We start from the raw sequence: 26,945 nt of genomic DNA, 5'->3' as shown, positions 1-26,945 counted from the left end.
CACAAGGGGGGAACCACTACTGGAGGCACTGCAAGGGGGGGACTACTACTAATGGGGGCAATACAAGGGGGGACTACTACTACTGGGGGCACTACAGGGGAGGGGGAATACTGGGGGCACTACAAAGGGGGAACCACTACTGGGGGCACTACAAGAGGGAGGGATAACTACTGGGGGCCCTACAAGAGGGAGACCACTACTGGGGGTACTACAAAGGGGAGATCACTACTGGGGGCACTACAGGGGGGGGGGGACCACTACTGGGGATTATAACTGGGGGCACTTCAAAGGGGGGACTACAACTGGGGGGACTACTACTGGGGCCACTACAAGGGGGGGACTACTACTGGGGCACTACAAGGAGGGGACTACTACTACTACTAGGGACACTACAAGGGGAGGGGACAACTACTAGGGGCACTGCATAGGTGGGAGGGGACTACTACTAGGGTCACTACATAGGGGGGAGGGGGCTACCACTGGGGGCACTGCATCGAGGGACCACTGCTGGGGGCTCTATAAAAAGGGCAATACTGGGGGTACTGCATAGGGGGGAGACTACAACTGGGGCCACTATTTAAGGGGCACTGCATAAGGGTTACCACTATTGGGGGCACTGCATGGGGTGTGGACTGCTACTGGGGGCACAAGGGGCACTGCACAGGGGGGACCACTACTGGGGGCACTGTATAAGGGGCACTGCATAGGGGGGATCACTACTGGGGGCACTACTGGAGGCCTGCATAAGGGGGTCCTCTCCTGGGGCACAGGGGGGCACTGCATATGGGCACCACGACAGGGCTATCCCTAATCTTTATTTTTACTTTACATTAATCCCATATGGACCCGCCTTCTCCCTGGAACACTTGGGGTGGGGGGCGCCGTAGCACGCACGTTCCTCGGACACCCTGGCTACACGCTACTTCTCTGCCAGGGCCGCCTGCATGCATTTGCCCCCCAGGCTAAAAGTTGCCAGCCAGCCCCTGCCTCTCCCTGCACTGTATACCAATGATGGGGTTGGCATGCCTCTCCCTGCACTGTATAATGATGATGGGGCTAGCATGCCTCTCCCTGCACTGTATGACAATGATGGGGCTTGCATGCTTCTCCCTGCACTGTAAATTAATGATGGGGGTTGGAATGCCTCTCCCTGCACTGTATAATAATGATATGGCTGGCATGCCTCTCCCTGCACTGCAATTTAATGATGGGAGCTGGCATGCCTCTCTCTGCTCTGTGATGGATCACTGGCACTGACTGCATCCAGTTCAGCTGATGAGAGTAATAGCACAGCACAGCACAGCTCAGTACAGCTTTCCTCTGTGATGAAGTGCAGTGGGTGCTGAAATCTCCCGGCACTGTGTATTCAGCTTTCTGCTAGTGCACATGCGTCCTGAGGTCAGTCAGTGCTGCCAGCTCCTTGCAGGGTTCCCGGCTGGAATAACTGGGCTGTCCGGGGAGCTCTTGGCGCAGAGTTTGGATCAGGACATTGGGGGCTCTGCAGACACCTCTGACTATCTGCCAGCAATGATCCGATTCCGTCAGGGTGTGCACTCCCTCCCTACTCTGTAGGCTGCCGGCCGGAGAGGGGGGTCAGCTGCTGCTGCGGCTGCTGGTGGTACTCCTCTTGCTACAAGTCACGGGGGAGAGAAGGAAGGAGAGCTGCAGGGTTCCTGGGACTGGCCGGCTGATGCTACTTCCAGCCATGATACCATATCAGGCAATCTAACAAAGACACAGCGCCTGGATCTCACAGCAGCTGGTGCTCCTGGCTCAGTTATTTCCACATTTCAGTCTCTCATTTTAGTGTTTTCTTTATTATCTTCCAATGGTCCAAAACAACATGTCCAAGACCACCTCAGCCTCACAGGAGATCCACTTGGACGTCCTAGAGAACCCGATCATACAGGTACACTTCTACAGCAGGTTCTCTCTTATTTGCAGTTTTGTTTCCAGTGTCTTTCCGCTTAGGAAGTAATAGGCAGTGATGCTATGTACCAGCTTTTATGTCTTATCATATTAATGCAAAGAATTCAGCAGATGTATCATATGCAATAGGGTTAGGTTAGGTATCCTATGGCTGGGCAGCTGTTGTGGAACTACAAGTGACAGCAAGCCCTGTGCAAGTTATACTTTAATAGCAGCATACACACAAGTTTCCTGTGCTTTATATACTGTTGCAACAGGGTTTTTTTTTCATTTATTTTATGAATGGGTCAGCATGTGTACATGGCTGGCAGGTCATGGTAGGACTTGTAGTTCCACAGAGGGAGGGAAGTGAAGACTCTGCCTAAACTAAACTGTACAGCATCAGAGTCATGGACCAGTCTAAGCAAAGTGTGTGTGTGTGTGAACATATATCAGCCATGGAAGTTGACAGATTGATTATACTGTAAATAGAAATCCATAGCTGTATGCGTTGTGGGTTCAGTGACTGTACTGGATACACCAGTATTTGGCTGTCTGGTGCAACGGGAAAACAGACTCTGGGATCAAAAGAACGCAGTGACTGAAAAGAAAATTCCATGGATTTAATTTAGGAAGCAGATGAGCACAGTGCACAGCAAATGTGAGCCTAGAGGTTCTGCTCACTGTATAATAAGGTGCAGCCTACATGTAAAAAAAAGGGCGCATAAGTGTAAAAATTACATCAACATTCCACCAACTTCCAAACACTTAATAACCACGGGCAACGTACACATTGGCGTCTGCAATGCATTCGTGAAAGACAAACAACGGTGCATAGAAGTCACATTGATCCTGGTGCTGCTGGACACATATTGTAAATAGGGTATTTATTATATGCTCAGGTGCAAGCATCGCAGAATGCGCCCAGCTCTGCGTCACAGTTTACGCATTGGACATATCATATCAGATATAATATCTGTCCCATTGAAGCTTACTTTCTCAAACTCGGTCCTCAGACTGTGCATGTTTTCCAGGTATCTTCACAGAATCATAAGTGAAAATCATAAGCACCACCTGTGGATCTTTTAAAATGCTTTAGTGAGTAATGAATACACCTGTGCACCTGCTGGGTGACCTGGAAAACGTGAACTGTTTGGGGTCCTGAGGACCAAGTTTGAGAACTACTGGTCTAAGGTCCCTAACATACAAGAAGACACATATACACTAGGGCTAATTTTGCCATAATACAATTACCCTACTTGTATGATTTTGGATTGTACGAGGAAACCAAAGAATGTACAAACTCCACACAGATTGGGAGCTAGTCATTAACTGAACTCTTGACCTCTTAGAATTGTTGCTGCGACTTTGGACGCAGAGCATCTGTGTATACATGCTAATGCAGCAGGTGGTGTGTTTTGTAAAAATACGCCCACTGCTGGCTTCTTTAGATCGGCTGGCTGCGTCCAAAGACACAGCATCAGATCCACTGCGTGAACATCGGGTGGCCATTGGACATTTGAGCATCACTCGGGATGTCTGGCAAAATAACACTGCAGGGGTCAGTGAGACTGCATCCGATGACGCAGCCACTGGCTTCGGCATATCCAGGAAGCCGGGCCGGCACACCCCCTTTTTCCGCAACGCTTCCCCTCCCCAAAACTAAACGGCTGTAGACTATCACTCATCCGGCGTCTGCAGCCACACTGCGTCCAACGTCGCAGGACAAGATCTGCCAATGCGCAGATAAAGAAAATCAGAAACCTGCGTGAAAACTGAAATGCCGTAAGCCTTGAATCAGCCCCAATAATGCTTACCGCTTGCATTCCCCATACATATGCATACACACAACACAGCTGTAAGCACAGGAAAAGCTTGTTAATGTTTTGCCTTTAGTCTTGATTTTAAATGAAAAAAAAAACGAATCCTCTATTAAACATCAGATATAATATTCCATATTGTGTATCCGTTAAAGTTTTATATATATAAAAAAAAAACTTAAAATGATATAATATACACCAAAGCAATGAGGAAAGTATCAGCTTTATAGGTGAGTTTGCAATCAGCCAATCAGTGCTGTGTATTGGCATCAGCCCTTAGGCACCTGCCATAAGTATGGCTCCTGGCATATGTGCGCCTGCATCGGTTTCCGAATACACCCTGACCCCGGTAATCCTACATTAGACGCCAATTTCCTCACTCTTCCTGCTACTCCAGTTTCAATCAAGAGCAGCATATGGACATATTGGTGCGACTTGTTCTGTGGGCACATGCTGTACTAATTCACAGATTTTTACAGTCACTACGCAAATGTAAAGCTCAACATCTACACACTGTGTTTATGCATGGTTTAAATGTGTGTGTAGATGTTTTCACAAATGCTCTAAATTAGTTTCTTTTCTTTAATCATGCATCTGATACAGGTGATTCTTAGGTGTGTTTAAAGTTTTATTTTACCTTGGGCATACAGTAGTGTATGGTGAAGTGCGCTTCTCTCCTGGGGGGAGATGTATCAAGCCTTGGAGAGAGATAAAGTGTAGACGTTGAACATGGTAACCAGTCAGCTTCTAATTGTCATTTCTCTAGCACAGTCTATGACATGCACCTAAAACTGTTCTGTCTTATTTCAGTAACCCCGCTTCCACAAACTAGTCACTCCCGCCTACCATAGGCTGCTTCAAACTTCATCTCCTCTGTAAATGTCGCCATCTTGCCTCAGAAACTTGTGCAATTTGACAGAAATCTAGGCACATCTGTGCAAATTGAGCTGTACAGTACAAGCTTCCTGTGGTACATCACTATGCATGCGTGGGGCACCCAGAATATAGGTGCCCCATGCCAACACACCCATGTCAGAAAAAGACAAATAGAAATAAAATGGTTAAATAAGATAATGATGATTGTTTATTATTATTATTATTATTATTATTATTATTGTTGTTTTAGTACTTATTCTGACATGTGTGTAAATCCTTTTTTTTTTCCAGCTATCCTTTGTTTAGAGAATTATACAGTATATTATACAGTTCTAAGGGTCATCCTATTAGCCGCAATGATCTCGCCGGTGCGAGTCATCGGGGCAATGGCCGCACTTTACGGCAGCCCGGATTCGCTGAATTTTGCACGATGCCTCATAGGGCTCCGAGCAAAATTCAGCGAATTTGGACTGGGAGCGGGCTGCGAAGGGTGCGAGATGCTGGTCAATTAATAGGATTGACCCCTTATAACTTTGTTAAACTATGTCACAAGTTCACTGTAAGTCATAATATACAAGTCTCACATAGGGCAGGATGCATTAAGCACCTCTGCACATGGCGTTTCCTATCGGGTCAAAGCTCCGGAGAGCGAAACCGTGGTGCATATGGAAAATGCGCATTTTTAGGCTGCAGCTCATATTCAGGTGTCTATTTATTAAATAATATTTGCGGGATATTCCCCGAAAACAGCCGCAAATATTAAGGATCACCCGAATGTATGAAGGAGGGACCGCAGCAGATACTGTATCTCCCATATCTGCTGTGATTCCGACAGCAGCCACAGGCCCCAGAGCAGTGCCGGCCCTAGCTAATTTGGTGCCCTAGGCAAAATTTTGGCTGGTGCCCCCCTAGCAGATATCAAGCCTCCCTCCCTCTCCCCCGCCCCCCCCCCCCGCAGTAATGATAAAAACCCTCGCAGCCGGGGGGAGAGTGCGATGATGCGATTTGCGCTGAATTACCCCTTGCTTCACAATGCTGAAATTAACATTTCAAATGTGTGATGTCTCTATTTGTTTAATGTCACAGTACATACACATGCTCCATAATACACATGCCATGACACAGTACATACATATGTATCTTTAACTGAGAACAGGGACGTTCTTGGTGCTGGAGAAGCCTCTGAGAATGGGGACCAGATCAGTCCTTGCAGCAGTCCACCAGGACCAGGAAAAGTCATATCTGCAGAACCTCATGGCTCATTGTCCTGCAGCTGGCACTAAAGGCTCTGCACCTACCATACAGCACACACAGTGCACATTATTATTATAGCACATGACGGAGAGCCCTCCTCTGCACCCTGGCATAGGACTACAGTAATGTCAGACATAGAAGTACAACAAACTGGGAATTCAGGCAGCTTTTGGAACATTGTGCATGTGTAGGTGAGTGTCCCTACCTTGCAGTATTATCTTATCTCCCCTCTGCCCATATATAAAGCTGTCAAGAAGATCTGATAGTTCTGCTACAATACATTTAACCCCCTCTGCACCCCCTTAGAGTGCAGTTCTATTAACCCACCTTGCACTGTGTGGCCTTTCCAGACCGACACACATAACAGACCTCTGACATATCCTGTACACAGCCTCCTATTCTTATACAGGACAATATAAGTTGTTGCTGCTACCTGTATAATGTAAGTTGTTGCTGGTTGTAACAGCTGGCACAGTGACTGAAATGCATGCCCATTTCCCCAGGTAGTGAGGGGGTAAATGGGGGCAGTGGATACACTGCATCACAAAAGCAGAAGAAGCAGCAGCAATTTCCCCAGCAGTACTGCACTCTGCTCACTGTTTAGCTGGGAAGCTGTAGCCAGACACTGCTGGGGGGCCCTCAAGGGGGTTGCTGAAGAATAATGCACTTCCTTGTAAGATGCATGAATCCTAAAGAGTACAGAGAGGAGGAATTACCCTCAACACCCCCCTCCACTGGCCTGATGAGAGAGCTGAGCTCCTATCAATCTCTGCAGCAGCCAGCAGAGCCGTGGGATGCCCCCAGGAATTCCAGATGCCCTAGACATTTGCTTAGAATGCCTATGCCTAGGGCCGGCTCTGCCCCAGAGGATGGTGCAGCGCATGAGTTTGGGTATGTGGATGGTGCAGTGCGTGAGTTTGGTTAGGTGGATGGTGCAGTGCGTGAGTTTGGTTAGGTGGATGGTGCATGCAGTGCGTGAGTTTGGTTAGGTGGATGGTGCAGTTCGTGAGTTTGGTTAGGTGGATGGTGCAGTGCGTGAGTTTGGTTAGGTGGATGGTGCAGTGCGTGGGTTTGGTTAGGTGGATGGTGCAGTGCGTGAGTTTGGTTAGGTGGGTGGTGCAGTGCGTGAGTTTGGTTAGGTGGATGGTGCAGTGCGTGGGTTTGGTTAGGTGGATGGTGCAGTGCGTGAGTTTGGTCAGGGCCGCAACTAGGGGGGGGGCTAGAGGTGCACGTGCACCGGGTGGGTATTGCGGGGGTGTGAAATATCTGACTCTCTAATCCGAAAATGGCCGCCGCCAAAGAGGAGACAAATGCTAGAGGTCTTTACTGGACCTCTAGTGTCTGTCTCCTCCTAGGCGACGGCCATTTTTGGAGGGCCGTTTTCAGCAGATTCCATGCAGACTAGCCGTCTGCATGGACTCTGCTGAAAACGGCCATCCAAAAATGGCCGCCGCCAAGGAAGAGACAGATGCTAGAGGTCCTACTGGACCTCTAGTGTCTGTTAGCAGAGCGCAATGCACACAGTGTTCCCGGAAGTGCCGGGAACGCTGGCGCTGCAGGGAGAGGATGCTGAGAGCTGCATCTTCTCCCTTCAAACCCCCCTGGAAACGAGCATAAACCCCCATGGCAACGAGCATGAAACCCCTGGCAATGAGCATGGAACACCTGGTAACAAGCATGACACCTCCTGACAACAAGCATGAAACCCCCTGGCAACGAGCATAAATCCCATGGCAACGGGTATAAACTCCATGGCAACGAGCATGTAACTCCTGGCAACGAGCATGTAACCCCTGGTAACAAGCATAAATCCCCTGACAACAAGCATGAAACCCCCTGGCAACGAGCATGTAACCCCTGGCAACGAGCATGAAACCCCATGGCAACGAGCATGAAACCCCATGGCAACGAGCATGTAACCCCATGGCAACGAGCATGTAACCCCATGGCAACGAGCAGGTAATTTTAAAGTAATTAGAAGCATTACTGTGGGGTATAAAATGGTGTCGGCCAAATATGTAAGTGGCACTTTGGTAATAGGCATTACAGTGTGTGACATAATGTGTAATGGGCATTATGGTGTGTGGAATAATGTAAGTCACTATACCATGGACGTCTGAGTAGTGCACTGCCTCATTGAGGAGCAAGGACAAACTCCAGGTACAGGAAGGGAGGGGGCGCAAAATTGCTGCCTTGCATCGGGTGACAGATATCCTAGTTTCGGCCCTGGTTTGGTTAGGTGGATGGTGCAGTGCGTGGGTTTGGTTAGGTGGATGGTGCAGTGCGTGAGTTTGGTTAGGTGGATGGTGCAGTGCGTGAGTTTGGTTAGGTGGATGGTGCAGTGCGTGAGTTTGGTTAGGTGGATGGTGCAGTGAGTGAGTTTGGGTATGTGGATGGTACAGTGCGTGAGTTTGGTTAGGTGGATGGTGCAGTGCGTGAGTTTGGTTAGGTGGATGGTGCAGTGCGTGAGTTTGGTTAGGTGGATGGTGCAGTGCGTGGGTTTGGTTAGGTGGATGGTGCAGTGCGTGAGTTTGGTTAGGTGGGTGGTGCAGTGCGTGAGTTTGGTTCGGTGGATGGTGCAGTGCATGAGTTTGGTTCGGTGGATGGTGAAGCGCATGAGTTTATTTTCTAAAAGACTTCCACACGATTGAATAGATACTTCCATAAAGTGTTCATAGATTATCTATTTCCATAGTCAGAAAGATTTCGGCTTGGTGCCTCTATTATGACTTGTGGCAAATAGATGGCTAATTTAGGAACCAGCCACATTATCTAGGTACCAGATTTCCTTTTCATTTAGTCAGGCCATACATACAACCATTGAGATCTATAGAACAAGTGGCAAATCACATGAAAACTCCAGTCCTATTAGCTAGAATCAATCAATGGTAACATCATCATTATTACAAAGAGGTCAGAGGCCAGGAGGGTGGGTATGGGTTATTGGGAGTAAAGGTACGCAACTGCTGCACTTGGGGAGATGTGAGGTCTTGGTGAAAAATCCATCCAGTGTGAACATCTAATATTAGTAAGTTCAGGGTCTGTTTTTGTCCATATAGAAAGCAGAGATGAAGGCTCGGATCCCCTATTCTGTAAACCAGAATTTCTACCCCCATTTAACCAACTGGACAGAAATTCTACACTCATTTAACTAGGGGCATATTTATTAAAGAATATTTGTTGGATATCCCCCCAAAACACTGTTTTTTGAGGAATACCTGCAATTATTAAGGATCCCCAGGATATAACAAGTAGGGACCACAGAAGATATCTCAGTTCTTCCATTTCCAGCTGCAAAGCACCCCCCATATGGGAGTTGCCAAGCTGTCGGATATAACAAGCTCTGGAATCTGAAGATGGAGCTAGCCCAGTGTTGGCTAACCTTGACACTCCAGCTGTTGTGGAACTATATATCCCAGCATGCCCTGCCACAGTTTTAGCATGCCCTAATAGCAAAACTGTAGCAGTGCATGCTGGGTTATGTAGTTCCATAACAGCTGGAGTGTCAAGGTTAGCCAACACTGAGCTAGCCCATAGTAGCCTATGGGTTACTGTTCTGCTGATCCTTTTGAAGAGGGATCCTCCAGATTGGTCCCAGCAGCCCCCCAATGCCGCTTCCAGCCTTGCGCAATACACTTGCTGATGCTGAACCCGGAAACTTACGCTATCATTCTGCTTCCAGCTCTTCGCTGGGACGGGCTCTTATCAGAACCTACTGTATGTCCCAGCATGAGTGCTAAATTCCAGCAAATATATTAATATTCACTTTGTTACTGTAGGCAAAAATAATTTATGACATCCGCATTAAAAATGTGGATTGTGATAAATACGGCCTATAGTGTCCATGTACAAATGAACATAATTAATATCACAAATATTGCAAGGCACTAATTTGCACAATATTACATTAAATTGAGTGTATTTTATTTAAGGACCACTAAACCCTTAAAAATGAAAATAATAGATATGGTTCTATTACAGCTCTGTTCAAAAAATAGTGTTACCAGATAGCTAAAGTGGGTAACGCACACATCTCGGCATCATTGAATCAACCAGTTCATACAATGCATTTGTGACATGCAAGTCTGCCAAGCTGTCAGTCACTGTGCAGTTAGGGGAGTACCACTATCTTAACATAGCAACCTGCAGCAGAGGAGTGATCACAGACCATGGCAAACATATACAATTAACTATAACCACTACAGGTTTTTCATGTTCTCAAGCTATGGTACATGATGACGTATCCCGCAGGATACCAGAAATACATTCAGGAGGCACCTTAGGGGTCTATTTACTAAGCAGTGTTTAGGAGACAGAGTGAAAAGTGATAAGGTGCCAGCCAATCAGCTCCCAACTGTCATTTTGCAAACACAGGCTGTGAGATGGCAGTTGGGAGCTGATTGGCTGGGACCTTTTCACTCTGTCTCCTAACACTGCTTAGTAAATAGATCCCCTAGTCTGTTAAATATCACTAAAACTTGCATTAAATGCCAGTCGCATTTCAGTGTAGAACAAAAAGCCAAACAACTGACAGGACTGACAGCGATAGGAAGAGCAGGGCGGAAGGTGAAAACAATAGTTGAACTGATCAACTGATGATATTTTTCTAAAGTATTAATTAAAAATGAAAAAAAAAGAAAAAATAAAAATTTTGGTGGCATCAGCAATGGCCAGTTTGCCCTGATTATGCCAATTTAAACTTTTTTTTTGGCAACAGAGTTACAAGAACCTGTTTCCACCTCCACTGTGAGATTCAGTTGCTTCCAAACCCTCCATTCTAAGAAAATCTGCATCTCAAGATAAATATTTCCAGTGGCACGAACCACAGCTGTTGTGGTAGAAGCCGGACATATGGGATCCATAATGTGAAACTCATTGATCCAGAGCAATACACTGCTGGTGTAGATATAATGGGGGAAAAAACAGGTCAGCTTCAGAGGAGATTGCACGCTACATTCTATTGTATAATGTATTTTTTGTATTACATTAATTATTGAAAACACAATTGTTTGAAGTTTACCCAATGCGTACATTGAGTGGATGTCGCCGTTTTGCTTGCCTCAAATCTCAGTAATAACATGGGGGTCCATTTATCAATGAGTTTTATCATACGCAGAGAGTTTTAAAACTCGCTGTGTATGATAAATGGTGCTCCAGCCAATCAGCTCCCAACTGTAATTTTTCAAACAGAAGTCAGTTAGTAGCTGATTGGCTGGAGCACCATTATCATATGCAGCAAGTTTTAAAAACTATTTGCGTATGTTAAAACCCGTTGATAAATGGGCCCCATCATTTGCTATTGAATTAGTAGCATATTTACAAAGTATCCCAGAATGTCCCGGAGACTCCTGAATTTTACGGAGCTCCCCACCTTCTGTGGAGAGGGTAAGTCAGCCTCCTGGATCCAATGTTTTTCTATAGCTTATATTTTTTTGTAAATGCATATGTGAATGGCCTAGAATCGAATCTCAACCTATTGGTTATAATGATCGCGTCCCACTTCTGCCTGCAGAATCTGCTATTGGGACAAGTGGCAACATCTTTGGAGTGCTGCCTCCTCTTTTTCCTTATGTTCACTGTAATGTATGCAAGGGGTTAATAGACTGTCTTCCATTCACCACCTCCCCAACCACTGGTGTTTGATGTGCTGTCAGTCCAGGGGTTAAAGTGGGCCGGAATGGGGAGGAGCTGAGTTCCGTTACTTCTATTTGGAGACTGAACCAGTTCCGCCTCCTCCGACCCACCTTAGCCTGTCTCCGCAGGGAGGCTCCACTTGCTGGGCGCCCGCTGAGATTTTGTTACCAGTGGGCACCCGGCTCCCTCACCGCAGCGCCATCCGGAGACTGGAGCTCACACTTGAGCTCCGGCTTCCGCAGTGCACTATGGGAGAGACGTCATGACGTGTCTCCCATAGTTCCAAGGAGCGGCCAACCGGACAGACGCGGGGGTGGTGCTTAAGTTAAGTATTGATTTTGTTTGGGGGGGCAGGGGGTTTGTGGCTTCATATTGAGGGCATAACTTCTGGGGGCACTACTACTGGAGGCATTTACTTGGGGGCATTACTATTGGGGCACTACTACTGCGGTTATTTATTCAGTGGCATTACTACTGGGAGCACTACTACTAGGGGCATTTACTCGGGGGCATTACTATAGGGGGCATTAATATTGGCACTACTACAGTGTGAGAGTGAGGCAGAACTGAGTGCAGCCCTTGATCAGAAGCGAAATCTGGAAACTGAACTGGCTGATCTACGAGCTCAGCTTGCCAAGGCTGAAGATGCTCACGCTGTTTCTAAGAAGCAACTGGAAAGGAGACTTTGATGCAGGGGGCATTACTACTGGGGGCATTACTTCTACAGGGGGAACTACTCCTGGGGGCACTGAATAAGGGACACTACCACTTTGGGCACTGCATAAGGGGCACTACCACTACTGGGGGCACTGCATAAGGGGAACAATTACTACTGTGGGCACTGCATAGGGGCACTACCACTACTGTGTGCACTGCATAAGGGGCACTACCACTACTGGGGTTACTGCATAAGGGGCACTACTGTGGGCATTGCATAAGGGACACCACTACTGGGGGCACTGAATAAGGGGCACTACCACTGCTGTGGACACTGAATAAGGGGCACTACCAATGCTGGGGGCACTGCATAAAGGGCATTACCACTGTGGGCACTGCATAAGGGGCACTACCACTACTGGGGAACTGCATAAGGGGCACCACTACTCGGGGAACTGCATAAGGGGCACCACTACTGGGGGCACTGCATAAGGGGCACCACTACTGGGGACACTGCATAAGGAGCACTACCACTACTGTGGGCACTGCATATGGGGCACCGCTACAATGGGCATTGCATTAGGGGCACTACTGCTGTGGCATTATGTGTAAGGGGCACTACATCTGTGGGCATTGTATAATGAGCACTGCTACTGTGGGCATTATGGCCCTCATTCAGACCTGCTCGCAAGTGCTATGCGCTCGCAAGCGGGTCGATGGTGGGTCACTGCGCACGCACCATTTTGTAGGTGGGGAGGGGGGGTGGCTTGCCAAATGGAGGCATTCCCGAAGGAATGCCTGCCATTTGGGGGCGGCCCAACTGACATCACGAGTGATGTCAGTAGTGAGCTTCCGGCTCTATTAGAGCCGAAAGCTTACTGGGGCTTGTGGCAGACGAGACCCTACCACAAAGGTCTCGTCGCAAGCCCCGATGGTCGCGATGGTCAAGACGATCGCGACCATCACCTGGCCACTCGCTGTAGGTGGTCACCCACAGCTTAGCGAGCGTCCAGGAGGCCGGCTTTAAAAAAAAAAGCGGCCACCCTCATTCAGAGCGAGCACTCGCTTTTTGCGAGCGGCTCTGAATGAGGGCCCATGTGTATTAGGAACACTACTACTGTGGGCATTGTGTATAAGGGGCACAATGTGGGCATTGTGTAAAGGGGCACTGCTGTGTGTCATACATGAATAAGGGACACTACTATGTGGTATAATGTGAATCAAGATTGTGCTACTGTGTGGCGTAACTTGAATTGGGAATACTATTGTGTGACCACGCTACTTTTTTAAGAAACCGCTGAGGAGGGGCGGTGTGTGTGTGTGTGAGTTCCACCACTTCTCTAGGACCACTTTGAGCACTGGCTGTCACCATAGTTGTCTTAGCACCAGTGGGGTAAAGATCCTTATCGCCATATCTGTGATACTGTTGCAGTGAAGAGATTTTAGAAGTCAGAGTATCAGAGTAAATAGCTGCAAGTCCTATAATAGCTGTGAAATGCCGTATTGTGTAAGCGTGTTACTGATGTCTGTATGAAAGTTACAGTATGTACTATGAGCTCTTTGTGTAATTATTCTTCTTCATTGCCAGGACAAATTGAATTGTCGGCATGGCAACTATCGCATGATATTTTATCTGTAGGCTGCAGAACAGTTTAAACAAACATCATCACTTATGGTATAACGTATAACACTGCAAGAATCACTCAACTTGCCTGCAGGATATCTGAATTTATTCAGTAATTTAAAATGCCATTGCCGTATGTATAAAACGTAATACTAGCAATATACAGAATGCACAGGTGATATTGAAAAAAAAATAATTTTAAGTTTGCATCAAATTTTAAAGTAATTTAATAAAGTAATGTCTAGTGAAATACATGGAGGTATTAGCGACGTGAGTCCCCATACCTTCTGACAGATTCTTTCTTAGAATAAAAGCCCACTGATTTTTGTTTGAGGGTTTATATGAGGGTGACTGACAAAAGTATATTCTATTTCTCAAAGTCAGGTATATGTACTTAGTCTTGGAGAGAGATAAAGTACCAACAGATCAGCTCCTGTCATTTCTCCAACTCAGTAGCTGATTGGTACTTTATCTCACTCCACTTTATGGAGATAACTCTCTATGGGGGCGATTCAACTCTGCGCGCTGCTTAGTCCGACTAATGATTTCTTCTCGCACCCTCCTGAGTGCCGGCTACAAGGCTGTTTTCTGGCTTAGCGCATCGCTAACAGGCTCGCGGCCGGCACTTTAGTCAGAGAATGCCGGTCATCGCCACTTAACACCCAGGCTAAGTTGCCAGAACTAGAATTCTACGACTTAACTGCTTGTATTCAACTCCCGCTGAATTGAAACAATCCTATAAGGATTAGTATATCTACCCCACGGTGTACTTCAATACTGTACAGTCTGAAACTATGGGTACATTTATAAGTAATAGCCTCAGGGCACCATTGGTGCAGTCTTGTTCTCTCGAGCTACAGTATATCTAATGAAGTGTCATCAGAATGTAGCACAGTGGTTCCCAAACTTTTTTGAATCACAGCGCCCTAGAGTATCAGCATTGTTTTCATGGCACCCCTAACTTTTTAAGTTTGTTATTGAGAAATTCAGAATATAATAATTAGCATAAGGTCCTGAATACGCCAGGTCACACTGATATTATATCCAGGCTTTTTCCACATATGGAAGCAGTTTCCCTAACCACCGTCTGGGTGCTTTATAGTTAATAGCATGCAATAGTATCTCCTTAACAGTGGCGTATCGAGGGAGTGTCGAGCAGGACACTACAGGGGCATTACTATATGGGCACTACAGGGGCATTACCATATGGGCACTACAGGAGCATTACCATATGGGCATATGGGCACTACTACAGGGGCATTAACATATGGGCACTACTACAGGGGCATTACAATATTGGCACTACTACAGGGGTATTACTATATGGGCACTACTACAGCGGCCATACAATGGGGGCATTACTATATGGGCACTACTACATGGCATTACCATATGGGCACTACTACAGGGGCATTACTTTATGGGCACTACTACAGGGCCATTACTATATGGGCACTACTACAGGGGAATTACTATGGGGGCATTACTATATGGGCATTACCATATGGGCACTACTACAGGGGCATTACTTTATGGGCACTACTACATGGGCATTACTATGGGGGCATTACCATATGGGCACTTCTACAGGGGCATTACTATATGGGCACTACTATGGGGGCATTACTACAGGGGCATTACCTCAGGGGCATTACTATAGGTGCACTGCTGAACAGGGCCGTAACTAGGGTAGTGCGGCCTGTGCCATGGCACAGGGCACCGTAGGACAAGGGGCACTATTCAGGTCTCCCAATTGTCTGTTTATTATCATTCTCACTTGTAGCTTCCTCTTATTTCATCCCCAGCATCTCCTGGCCTCCCCTATCTCTTCCCTGGCCCTTCCCCATGAGCTCATTCCCCTTTTTTGGGTGCATTATGTCCCTATTTGAAAAATGGGGGGGTGCCAATGCTCTTTCTGGCACAGGGCACCAAAAAGTCTAGTTGCGGCTCTGCTGCTGCAGGGGGCATTACTATGGGGAAATTACCAGGGGGGCGTCAAATTACTGTCTTTCCCCGGGTGACAAAAATCCTAGTTTCGGCCCTGGCTCCACCTTCCGGTTCCCGCACTGGGTGATGGGAGAGACGTAATGACGTCTCTCCCATAGTGCAGCACAGGCCGCGAGGACGGAGGAGCTGACAGCGGTGGGCGCAGGATCAGGGATTCAGGTAAGTGTTGTGGGATTTTTTGTGCGTGTCTTTGTCCTATATATGTAAAAGGCACTGGCACTGCATAGGGGGGCCACTACTGGGGGCACTGCATATGAGGGACTACTACTGGGGGCACTATATATAAGGGGCACTATTGGGTGCACTGCATAGGGGGGCCACTACTGGGGGCACTGCATCGGGGGGGCTACTACTGGGGTACTATATAAGGGGGCTACTACTGGGGGCACTGGATAGGGGGAAATACTACTGGGGGCACTATATAAGAGGCAATACTGCTGGGGACCACTACTGGGGGTACTGCATGCATAGGGGAGACTACTACTGGGGGCACTATATAAGGGGCTCTGCATAGGGGGGACTACTACTGGGGGCACTATCTAATGTGCACTACTGGGAGCACTGCATAGGGGGGGCCACTACTGGGGGCACTGTATAGGGGGGATTACTACTGAGGGCACTGCATAGGGGGCCACTACTAGGGGCACTGCATAAGAGGGGCTTACTACTGGGGACACTGCATAGGGGGGACCACTACTGGGGGCACTGAATAGGGGGACCACTACTGGGGGCACTGAATAAGGGGGACTACTACTGGGGGCACTGAATAAGGGGGACTACTACTGAGGGCACTGCATAGGGGGGACTACTACTGAGGGCACTGCATAAGAGGGGCTTACTACTGGGGCACCACTGGGGACACTGCATAGGGGGGACCACTACTGGGGGCACTGTATAAGGAGGACTACTACTGGGGGCACTGCATGGGGGGCATTGTATAAGGGGCACTATATAAGGGGGACTACTACTGGGGGCACTGCATAGGGGGGCACTGTATAAGGGGCACTATTGGGAGCACTGCATAGCGGGGACCACTACTGGGGTACTACATAGGGGGACCACTACTGGGGGCACTGTAGGCACTGCATAGGGGGGACCACTACTGGGGGCACTTTATAAGGGCACTACCACAGGGGGCATTGCTACTGGGGACATTGCATAAGGGGTCCTTCTATAGTGGGCATTGCAAGAGGGGCACTACTACTGGGGGCACTGCATAAGGGGGACTACTACTGGGGGCACTATATAAGGGGCACTGCATAGGGGGGACTACTACTGGGGGCACTGCATAGGTGGGGACTACTATTGGGGGCACTACTGGGAGCACTGTATAAGGGGCAGTACTGGGAGAACTGCATAGGGGTTACTACTTACTGGAGTACTGCATAGTGGGGACCACTACTGGGGGCACTGTATAAGGGGGACCACTACTGGGGGCACTGTATAAGAAGCACTACTGGGAGCACTGCATAGGGGGGACCACTACTGGGGACATTGCATAAGGGGCACTTCTATAGTGGGTATTGCAAGAGGGGCACTACTACTGGGGGCATTATGGTGCATATGGAATGCAAAGGAATGTTCCTAGAGTGATGAGAAACGGTGGGGTCATATGGACATGTCCCCATTTTCCAGTGGCCATGTTCTTTGTGACGTGTCAACGCCCACTTTTTTGGCGCGCACGTACTTGAGGGGGAGGGGGCTCTGTTTTTTTAACTTGCCCTGGGCTCTAAATACCCTCGAGACGCCACTGCTTCTTAAGATGGAATATGTTGAATATGCCGGCAGACGGGACCCCAGGCGTCGGAAACTTGACGCCCGGCATAATGCCGATGACGATATCCCAAAGAGGATCAGGATACCGACGTCAGCATCCCGCCCCCGCCATCCTGAAGGTAAGAAGAAGGGTAAGTATGATACTTATCCCGGGGATGGAAGGGTTAGGTTTAGGCATCCCTGGGGAGAGATTAGGGTTAGGCACCATCAGGGGGATGTTAGGGTTAGGTTTAGGGTGCGGGAAGGGTGGGTTAGGCACCACCGGGGGGAGGTTAGGGTTAGGCACCACCGGGGGGAGGTTAGGGTTAGGCACCCCCCCGGGTGGTTAGGGTTAGGCAGCCCCCGGGGAGGTTAGGATTAGGCACCACCGGGGGGAGGTTAGGGTTAGGCACCACCAAGGGAGGGCTAGGGTTAGGGGGGGAGAGGGGGAGGGTTAGGGTACTTACCCCCCCGTCGGGATTTCACTCCATCGGGCTTCCGGCTTTGGGATATCATACCCAACCCCTTAAGATTACCTCCTCTATTTCCAGGGCACTGTCCCAGAGATTGAATAGGCCAATAATTTGTCACACAGTGGTAAGTACTATTGAGAAAATAAATTAGATTCTGGATGGTAAAAATATATAGGTCTTACTAGATCCCTGATGAACACAATGAGCTACATTATACTTTCATGTAGTTCTTATTTAGTAACTTCTAAAAAGAGAAAACAGAGTTGGTATTGGTTTTATATACAGTAGTGTGCCGAGTATTCTGATAATCAAAGATATAGGGGGGTATTCAATTTGGCTGCGAAAAGCCGTTATCGTTGTTACGTCACTTTCGCCTGTTTCAATTATCCCCGTATTCAATTTCAAAGACTTTTCACCATGTTTTACATGGCAAAAAAAAGTGCAGAATCGGGGTTTAGAGGTGCAGGCTTAAAAAAAAAATAGCCTGCACCCCTGGGAGTGTCCTATAAAAGTAATCTGTGTAAAAATAAAATTAAAAAAATCCTCAGGACAAACTTCTAACCTAGCATAATTGATTCCTAAGGGGTCCCCATGTATGCGGCAGGTGTTTTAAAGAATGCAGGTAGTAGCGGCAGGTGCATTTTTGAAGAATTTAAAAAAATCATTTTAGGGACTTAAAAATATGCTTGCACCCATTTTCATGTGACCCAAATTTGATGGCCATAGTTATATAAGAAAAAAAAGAAATGCTCTTCTTCACCTGTTCTTCACAGGCGCATTTATACACCATCTGCGGCTATTTCAAAACCCTGACTCCCTTCAGCAGGCAAAAATGGGGGTACCCATAGTGATCCACCATGTCTGGACATCTTTAGGGGGGTCCCTGGATGATTTCCCGAAAATTCCCTCCACTTTCCCACACTTACCTTTCCGCCAGGTCCCGTTTTCGCCAGATCCTAATTGAATACTGGGATAAAGCGGGCACGCACCCTATACTTTATCCCAGAAAAATCAGCGATGATGGCGAAAAGTCCGACCTCGGACTTTTCACCATCAAATTGAATACCCCCCCAAAAGGTCCCTCAAGATGCAGGATAATGTAGTACAGCACAGGTGTAGTCGTTACTCATTGACACATTTTAAAACATCCACAGGTTTAGCTAATTATTCACTTGTGATTCTGTGAGGAGACCTGGAAAACATGCACTGTTTGGGCTCCTGAGGACCGAGTTTGAGAACCTGTGATGTAGTGGAATACATAGAAGACCTAATACTGTGGACAGCAGCAGTCCCAGGGAGGGGTTAACAATTGTCTACTGTAGATATGTTTCATATTTGTTATTGGAGTAGTTGTTTTAATCATTTATTCTACTATCTAGTTCATATAACCAGTTTATTCGAGTGTGTATCAAAGTATATATGTACAGTGTGTGTGGTGGTTTTTTTTCTGTAATTTTTTGGACATTTTAGATTATTTTATTTTTATTCCATTAAATATTTTTGTTTGTTTCTTATAGCTTGTGCTTTGGATAATTGGTGTTCGGATAATTGGTATTATAATTATATGGTGTTATATTATAATGATGAAGTATATGTAGCATCTGCTAAGCCTTCCTTGTTAGTATATAATGTTCCTACTGCTTTTGCCCCATGTCTCAGAGTTCGACGTAACTAGGTATTTAAAGGCCCCCTAGCAAAAGTTTGTAATGGACCTTATGTACCACCCAATCATGGAAAATGTATATAACACATGTAACTTTGACAAGGAGGATGGGCCTCCCTCAGCTCTGTGCCCCATAGCAGCTGTACCCCTTGCACCTATGGCAGTTACGCCCATGCTTTGAGGGGTGCTTCTGGTGAATGGGCTGCAGGTTACACAGCTTTAGACCATGAGCTTGGGATGAAGTAAACTAGAAGTGACTGGATCTACTCCTTACTGCAGCATCTGCTCTGAGCACTGAATGGATCTGCAGTATGTAACAGAGGGCTGGATGGCTATAGAGAGCTGTACGTGGCTGTGCGTAACAAGTGCACTAGTTGCCAAAGCAAACAAGGGATTTTTTTTTTTCTTTTTTAGGATACAGAGTTATTTCGTCCTGTCTAGTGTTCCCGCGTGCCACTAGCTGGAGCAGACCAAAACGTTCCTGAGCTGCAACCATTTACAGACGTCTTACAGATGATTAGAGTAATGAAGTGATACAGACAAGAATGTAAATGAATGTTTACGCCTCGTTGACAGTTGTGTTTCTGCCGCTTTGACGGGTCATCAGACTGTGGGGGTTATTTAGTCACATTGTGCAGCTTGCTTAACTGTGCTGTAACCAACACAGCAACCTATCAGAATATAGCTGTCATATATGTAGCATAGTTTAAAAATGTAAAGTTAACATCTGATTGGATGCTACGCCTTGCACCTCAAGTTAATTGCATAGCCACTATGGCCTCACTCCTCTTCTTAAATTCACTTTTCTCATAACTAGTAGGGATGGGCATCAAAGAGTTAACCATCAATGGCCTTCATTGAGGGCATGAAGCCATAGACAGGAAAACATTGATGGTTTCCCTCATCGATGGACATCAATGCTTGTGCTGCACACAGCAGGCGGTGGGCCAATCAGGTAAGGGGGCGGGGATTAGTGTGGGACTAAACTGAGTGCCACCTGCGCAATAAAAAATGCCTCTGTGCCGTCAACGGTGGAGAACCATCAGATCTGCGCAATCAATGGCAGGTTGCCAATTATCAATGATTGATGGCCATCCCTAATACCTGATAATAGGCTTTGATCACTCTCACCTTTATATGTGCTGTATTTAGTAAGTGTTTTGCACATTTACAGGATTATAAAATACAATGAAATGGATATTGTGATGAAGTATCGGAGGCTAAAGCAAATAAACAGAAAACAAATTCCTTCTAATAATAGCAAACATGCAGTGCAAGTTAGATGAACGAATGGTGAATGCTATACCTGATTATTTGCTATAAGTGTATATGTATGTACAAATAAGACGCATTTGAAGGTAAAAAGACGAACAAAGAGACGTACAGAGTCACACGGAGCTCCTGCGTAATGTGTTGCACGACTTGTAGTGCACAGAGGATAGATGTATGTGGATGTGTACGTACTACGTAGGTACACTTGCACACAGTTTTTGATGGAACTCGGCAGGGAGGTTGTTCCAAACATCGTGGAGAACTAACCACAGATCTTCTGTGCATGTAATCCCAGACAGACTCGATGATGTTGAAATCAGGGCACTGTGGGGGCCATGTCATCACTTCCAGGACTCTTTGTTCTTCTTCTGAAGATAGTTCTTAATGACATGGCTGTATGTTTGGGGTCATTGTCCTGCTGCAGAATAAATTTGGAGCCAATCAGACACCTACCTGAAAGTATTACATGATGGATAAGTACCTGCCTGTATTTCTCAGCATTGAGGACACCACTAATCCTGACCAAATCCCCAACTCGATTTGCTGAAATGCAGCCCCAAACTTGCAAGAAACCTCCACCATTCTTCACTGTTGCCTGCAGACACTCATTATTGAACTGCTCTGCTGCCCTTCGGCGAACAAACTGCCTTCTGTTTCAGCCAAATACAGTGGTACTTGAAAGTTTATGAACCCTTTTCTATATTTCTGCTGAAATTTGGTCTAAAACTACCTCAGATTTTCACACAAATCCTAAGCAAATAAAAAGGACCAAATCAAACAAATGAGACAAAAAAATTAGACATGCTAATTTTTTTATTGAGGAATATCACATATCTTCTGAGTGTCAAAAGTATGTGAACCTTTGCATTCAGAATCTGGTATGACCCCCTTGTGCAGCAATAACTTTTTCTGTAATTGTTGAAAAATCCTGAACATCGGCTTGGAGGAATTTGACCCCATTCGTCCTTATAAATCACTTCATCTCTGTTATATTGGTGGGTTTCCTCCCATGAACTGCTCGCTTCAGGTCCTTCCACAACATTTCGATTGGATTAAATTCAGGACTTTGACTTGGCCATTCCAAAATGTTATATTTATTCTTCTTTAACCATTCCTCGGTCGAATGAGTTGTGTGCTTTGGGTTGTTGTCTTGCTGCATGGCCCACGTTCTCTTGAGATGCAGCTCATGGGCAGAAGTCCTGACATTTTCCTTTAGAACATTCTGGTATAGTTCAGAATTGGTCACCCACAGCTATGCGAGCGGCCAGGAGGCCGCTCTAAAAAAACAGAAGGCAGGCCCTGATTCAGAGCGAGCGCTCTGTCAGAGCGTCCGGCTCTGAATCAGGCCCTGTGTTTCAACCTACATATGAAAATGATGATCATTGTCACCTGTTTGGTATGATTGGTTAATCATACACCTGACTATGGGCCTAATTCAGACCCGCTTGCGAGAGCAGGACGCTCGCAAGCGGGTCGATGGTGTCCTAATGTGCACGACGGAGGGAGCTCCGTCGTGCGCATGCGCGAGACCCGCATAGCGACAGCCAAGCTGTCGCTATGGGTCTCGCACCAAAGGGGGTGTGCTGTCGATGGTGATTGACAGCACGCCCCCTTTGGTGGGCGTGCCGGGGGCGTGGCTGCCAGACGCCTACCGTCTTGGTCCGGCCCCACTGACATCACTAGTGATGTCAGTGGGAGTGATTTTGGCTCTGATAGAGCCAAAATCACTCCAGGGCTTGCGGCAGCGAGACCCTACTGCAGGGTCTCATCGCAAGCCCGATGGACGCTGTAACCCACAGCTATGCGAGCGTCCATGAGGCCGCTCCAAAATGAGGTAGGAGGGCCCTGATTCAGAGCAAGCGCTCTGGTCAGAGCATTTGGCTCTGAATCAGGCCCTATAATCCTACAAAATCCCTGCAAGTGTACCTAGAATAAATGATGCTGTTTGAAGCATACTTATCTACTTTTGAAAAAGCATTTCAGGGAGATTATGAAAATAACACCTATGAGTGCGGCGGTAAAGTGGACGTGTACTGCTACATCTGAGAGGCGTGTCATAACACTGACTTACATCCAAATGTAAACAAGCACAAAAGCATTTAGGAAGATCTGTTTGTTTATGAAAACACACTAAAGGGGGGCATCCACTACAGGATTTTAGCAGGCGATTGAACGATAACGACGTCGTGATCGTTCAATCGTTTACAAATCATTTATAAATCGTGCAGTGTTTGGACGTCAACGATGCGCGCTCCCGCTGGTCGTTTGATCGTCTAGTCAGTTGACTGAACGTGCAGGTCAATTTCACTTGATCTATTTAAGATAGTTTGCAAATCGTTTGAAAATTGTTCAGACTGAAAGATAAAATTTCAAGGGAAAAAATCAAGGGAAAATCGTTTAGAGATTGGATAGGGAGTAGATCGTTTAGTGGATGTGCCCCATAATACTTTTCAGAAAATACATGTAGCCACAGGGATCACTGTGCCTTTATAACCAATCCAGGGAAATTATCTTATTGATCCCATTTGAATGCATATATCTCTTTATTATTTTTAATATAACAGTGTCATAATGTGGGTAATTTGCAATCAGGGAGATTGCTATACTCTTCAGGGAGACAGGGAGATTGCTGCTATGTCAGGGAGTTCCCCTGACAATGAGAAGAGTTGGCAAATGACGTGAAGGCAAAGGATGGTCACACCAGGGGGCATATTCAATTAGCCGCGAAAAGTCCTGTACTTTTCGCATGCCGGACTTTTCGCCGACAACGCTGGTTTTCCATGTGGAAAAGTATCGCGCTCATCCCCGCTTATCCCCATATTCAATTCCAAATCAGCGAAAACAGAACCCAGCGAATTCGAAACCAGTGAAAAGTCCTGTCAGTTTTGGGGAAATCAGCCTGACACCCCCCAAAAGATGCAGTGACATTGGGGATCACTCTAGATACTCCCAAATAGGCCTGTTGAAGGTATTTGGGGTACTTAAATGTTCTCATTAGCTGCTAATTAGCGTCTTTGCAGAAGTGGTGAAGAATACTGTAGCCTTTAGCAGGTTTTTGTGCTGAAAAAAAGTTGTCCCAGCAAATTTGTGGTACATGAAAATGGGTGCTGGCATATTTTAAAGTTGCTATTATGAAGTTTTAAAAAAATTTCAAAATCCACCTGCCGCAAACACCTGCAATCTTAAAAACATCTGGGGCATACTTGGGGACCTCCCTGGAGTCTATTTCACTAGTTTTTTAGTTTGTCCCCCAACTTTGATTTTTTTTTTGCCCCCACGTTTACCTTTGGGGGGCTGTCCCAAGGGTGCAGGGTGAATTCTGCAAGTTTGCACCCCAAAACCCCAATTCGGCAGTTTTTTCCGCCTAGTTTCATAGGCAAATCTTTATAGCCTATTCCAATGCATTGACTTTCCGCACCGGCGAAAAGTCCTTGGAGTTGAATACGGGGATAAGTTTTCGCCTGGCAAAATGACGTCCCCGGCGAAACTTTGTCACCGAAAACAGCTTATCACGGCTAATTGAATCCCTTTGATTTAGATTTCTTTTCTGTTCATTCACTTTGCATTTTGTTAATTGGTAATAATAAACTATTAACACTATTATTTTTTAAAGCATTCTTACTTTGAAGCATTTTTTCCACACCTGCTGAAAACTTTTGCATAGTATTTTATATATATATATATATATATATATATATATATATATATATATATTAGCGTTGCCCGGGATTTTAAGGATATTTGTTTACACATCATCCTCCAACCAACCCCTCCTTAGGCAGGCCTCACGAAAAGTGTTACAAACTTCCCCATCAACAGTCCTAAGGTCTTCGAAGGAAGTAGGACCTGTAACGGTGTAAAGCAAACTTGGGAGATAGAAGCATTCAAAATTTGTCGGATGTACAGTGGAAACACGGCCAAAAGCTTCTTATACCAGGATGACCATCTACAGCGACTCCCTGTTTTCTGCACATAAAAACTTTTCGAGAAGCATTCCATGTGTAATATTTTGGCAGCTCACAGTACAGCAGGGTCCTTGCAAAGTCATCATTTTGACACAGTTCGAAGAAAGAAGTCAATGTTGTTGCGTAATTTGGTATAGTCAGAGAGCTGAGCGTGCTGGCAAAGCTTGCTAAAGCTCTCTTCGATAACAAACATTAAGATCATGACAAAACATGACAACACAAAACGCTTGCTCCGAGGCCCTACCCATATGCCATGAGGCCCCACACTGAGCGTCCAGCAAAAATTTAGTTTTTTAATTAATTAAAAATTAACAGTAATTAATTTTGATTTTAAATTTTTTTAGTTGCCCCTGCCGTGTTTTAATATGCTCGTATGTAAAATTTCATAATCTTCGCTTGTAAACTGTGGATTTGTATAGAAAGACAGAAGGACAAATTTTCGCTTTTATATAGTAGAGAAGATAGAAAAGAAAAAATAGTAGATAAGTTAAATCCTTTTCTAATTCCAAACCTGACCTGCAGAGGGCGAATGCTATGCAAAAATTGTGGTTTTTAAGTAGTTAAAAATTAACAGTAATTAATTTCGATTTAAATTTTTTTAGTTGCCTCTGCCGTGTTTTAATATGCTCGCATGTAAAATTTCACGATCTTGGCTTGTAAACTGTGGATTTATATAGAAAGACAGAAGGACAAATTTTCACAAATAGCAAAGTCCGAAAGGCACTCCAGATTTTTAGTCAAAAAATTAATTCTCAACACTCAAAGCGTATGTCAACGTTTCAAAGGACTTTAACCTCTTTTATGAAGACATCACTGGTACATAACAAAACAAATATATAGCAACTTACCCGTGCAACATATCCACGCACTCTCCGTCCGGCATCCACAACGTCACTGCATGTGCCCAGGCACCGGCGTTGCAGCGCCAGCCGGGGGCCGTGTTTCAGTAGCGTCACCCATCATCATGGAAATGTGAATATACAAAGTATGCTGGCGAAAACAAGCCCTGAGTATAAATAATATATACACTGTAAATATAATATAATACAGATATCCTAAACATTAGAATAATATATATGATTTAGTGAAATAAACTAATAACGATCTACTAGCAGACCATTAATACAACAATAATGGACATCTGGAAAAAGTCAAAGGCAAGCATAATACATGATCTATCATATAGACTACAGCGAGGAGAAAAAAGCGAGGAGAAAAATGTGAGCCAGCTTACAAGAAACATGTATTCAGCCTATGTATCCATCTAAATTCCTTTTGTAGTAATAGACGTCCCCTTTCACCACCTCTGACATTAGCAGGGACACAATCAATCATTTTATATCGAAGTCTACTAAGACCATGTTTGTGGTCCCTAAAATGCCTAGCTAACGGCTGTTCTGATGTCTTGCCCTCTATGGCCGCTCTGATGTTCGATCTATGTAAAGCCATGTGCTTCGTAGTCTTCTCAGTATAGAGCAAGCCACAGGGACATCTGATATAGTATATCACATACCTGCTGGAACAGGTTAAGGGGAATTTAATTTGTATTTTTTCACCCGAATGGGGATGCACAAATGAGTCACACGTTTCCAGGAAGTTACTAGTTATGCAACCAATGCAACGATATGCATTATAATTTATAATGTGTCCGCACACAGGGGCGGATTGGGATGGAAAACAAGCCCGGGAAATTTCTGCAGCAGGCCTAAATGGGAGGAGGTATAGTCTGTGAAGGGGGCAGGATCTGATGACATATCTAAATGGATTGGATGGTATATAGGGGGCAAGTGGAGGAGAGACAGCAAGAAATCTCGAGATGGGGGAAGGAGAGAAACAAACGAGAAAGATAGAAAGAGAGAGACGAAAGCTATTTTTTTCTTCATCCTTTATCAATGTACAATCCAATCTCCTCTATATAATAATAATAATGCCACATATCAGTGTATGCTGGGGGCTGGTTTTTTTCACCCTCACATCACTGTATAGTGCCTTCACCTCAATATAATATTAATACCACATATCAGTGTGTGCTGGTGG

General features: G+C 45.9%; 1 protein-coding gene across 2 annotated transcripts in view; it reads left to right on the top strand.

The window, feature by feature from the left end:
• The first annotated feature begins 1,464 nt into the window (after positions 1-1,464).
• Positions 1,465-26,945, top strand: part of CACNB2 (calcium voltage-gated channel auxiliary subunit beta 2) — a 355,422-nt gene continuing 329,941 nt past the window's right edge. For both annotated transcript variants that reach the window (XM_088478598.1, XM_088478596.1), the window contains exon 1: positions 1,465-1,909. In XM_088478598.1, coding sequence (XP_088334724.1) covers positions 1,829-1,909 — 81 coding nt within the window. In that variant the 5' untranslated portion in view covers positions 1,465-1,828. The remainder of the gene's footprint in view (positions 1,910-26,945) is intronic.

Source organism: Taudactylus pleione, unplaced genomic scaffold (assembly GCF_031769625.1).
Source record: "Taudactylus pleione unplaced genomic scaffold, aTauple2 ptg000216l, whole genome shotgun sequence".
Lineage (NCBI taxonomy): Eukaryota > Metazoa > Chordata > Amphibia > Anura > Myobatrachidae > Taudactylus > Taudactylus pleione.
The sequence above is the reverse complement of the archived record's forward strand: the minus strand, read 5'-3'. Positions and strand labels throughout refer to the sequence as shown.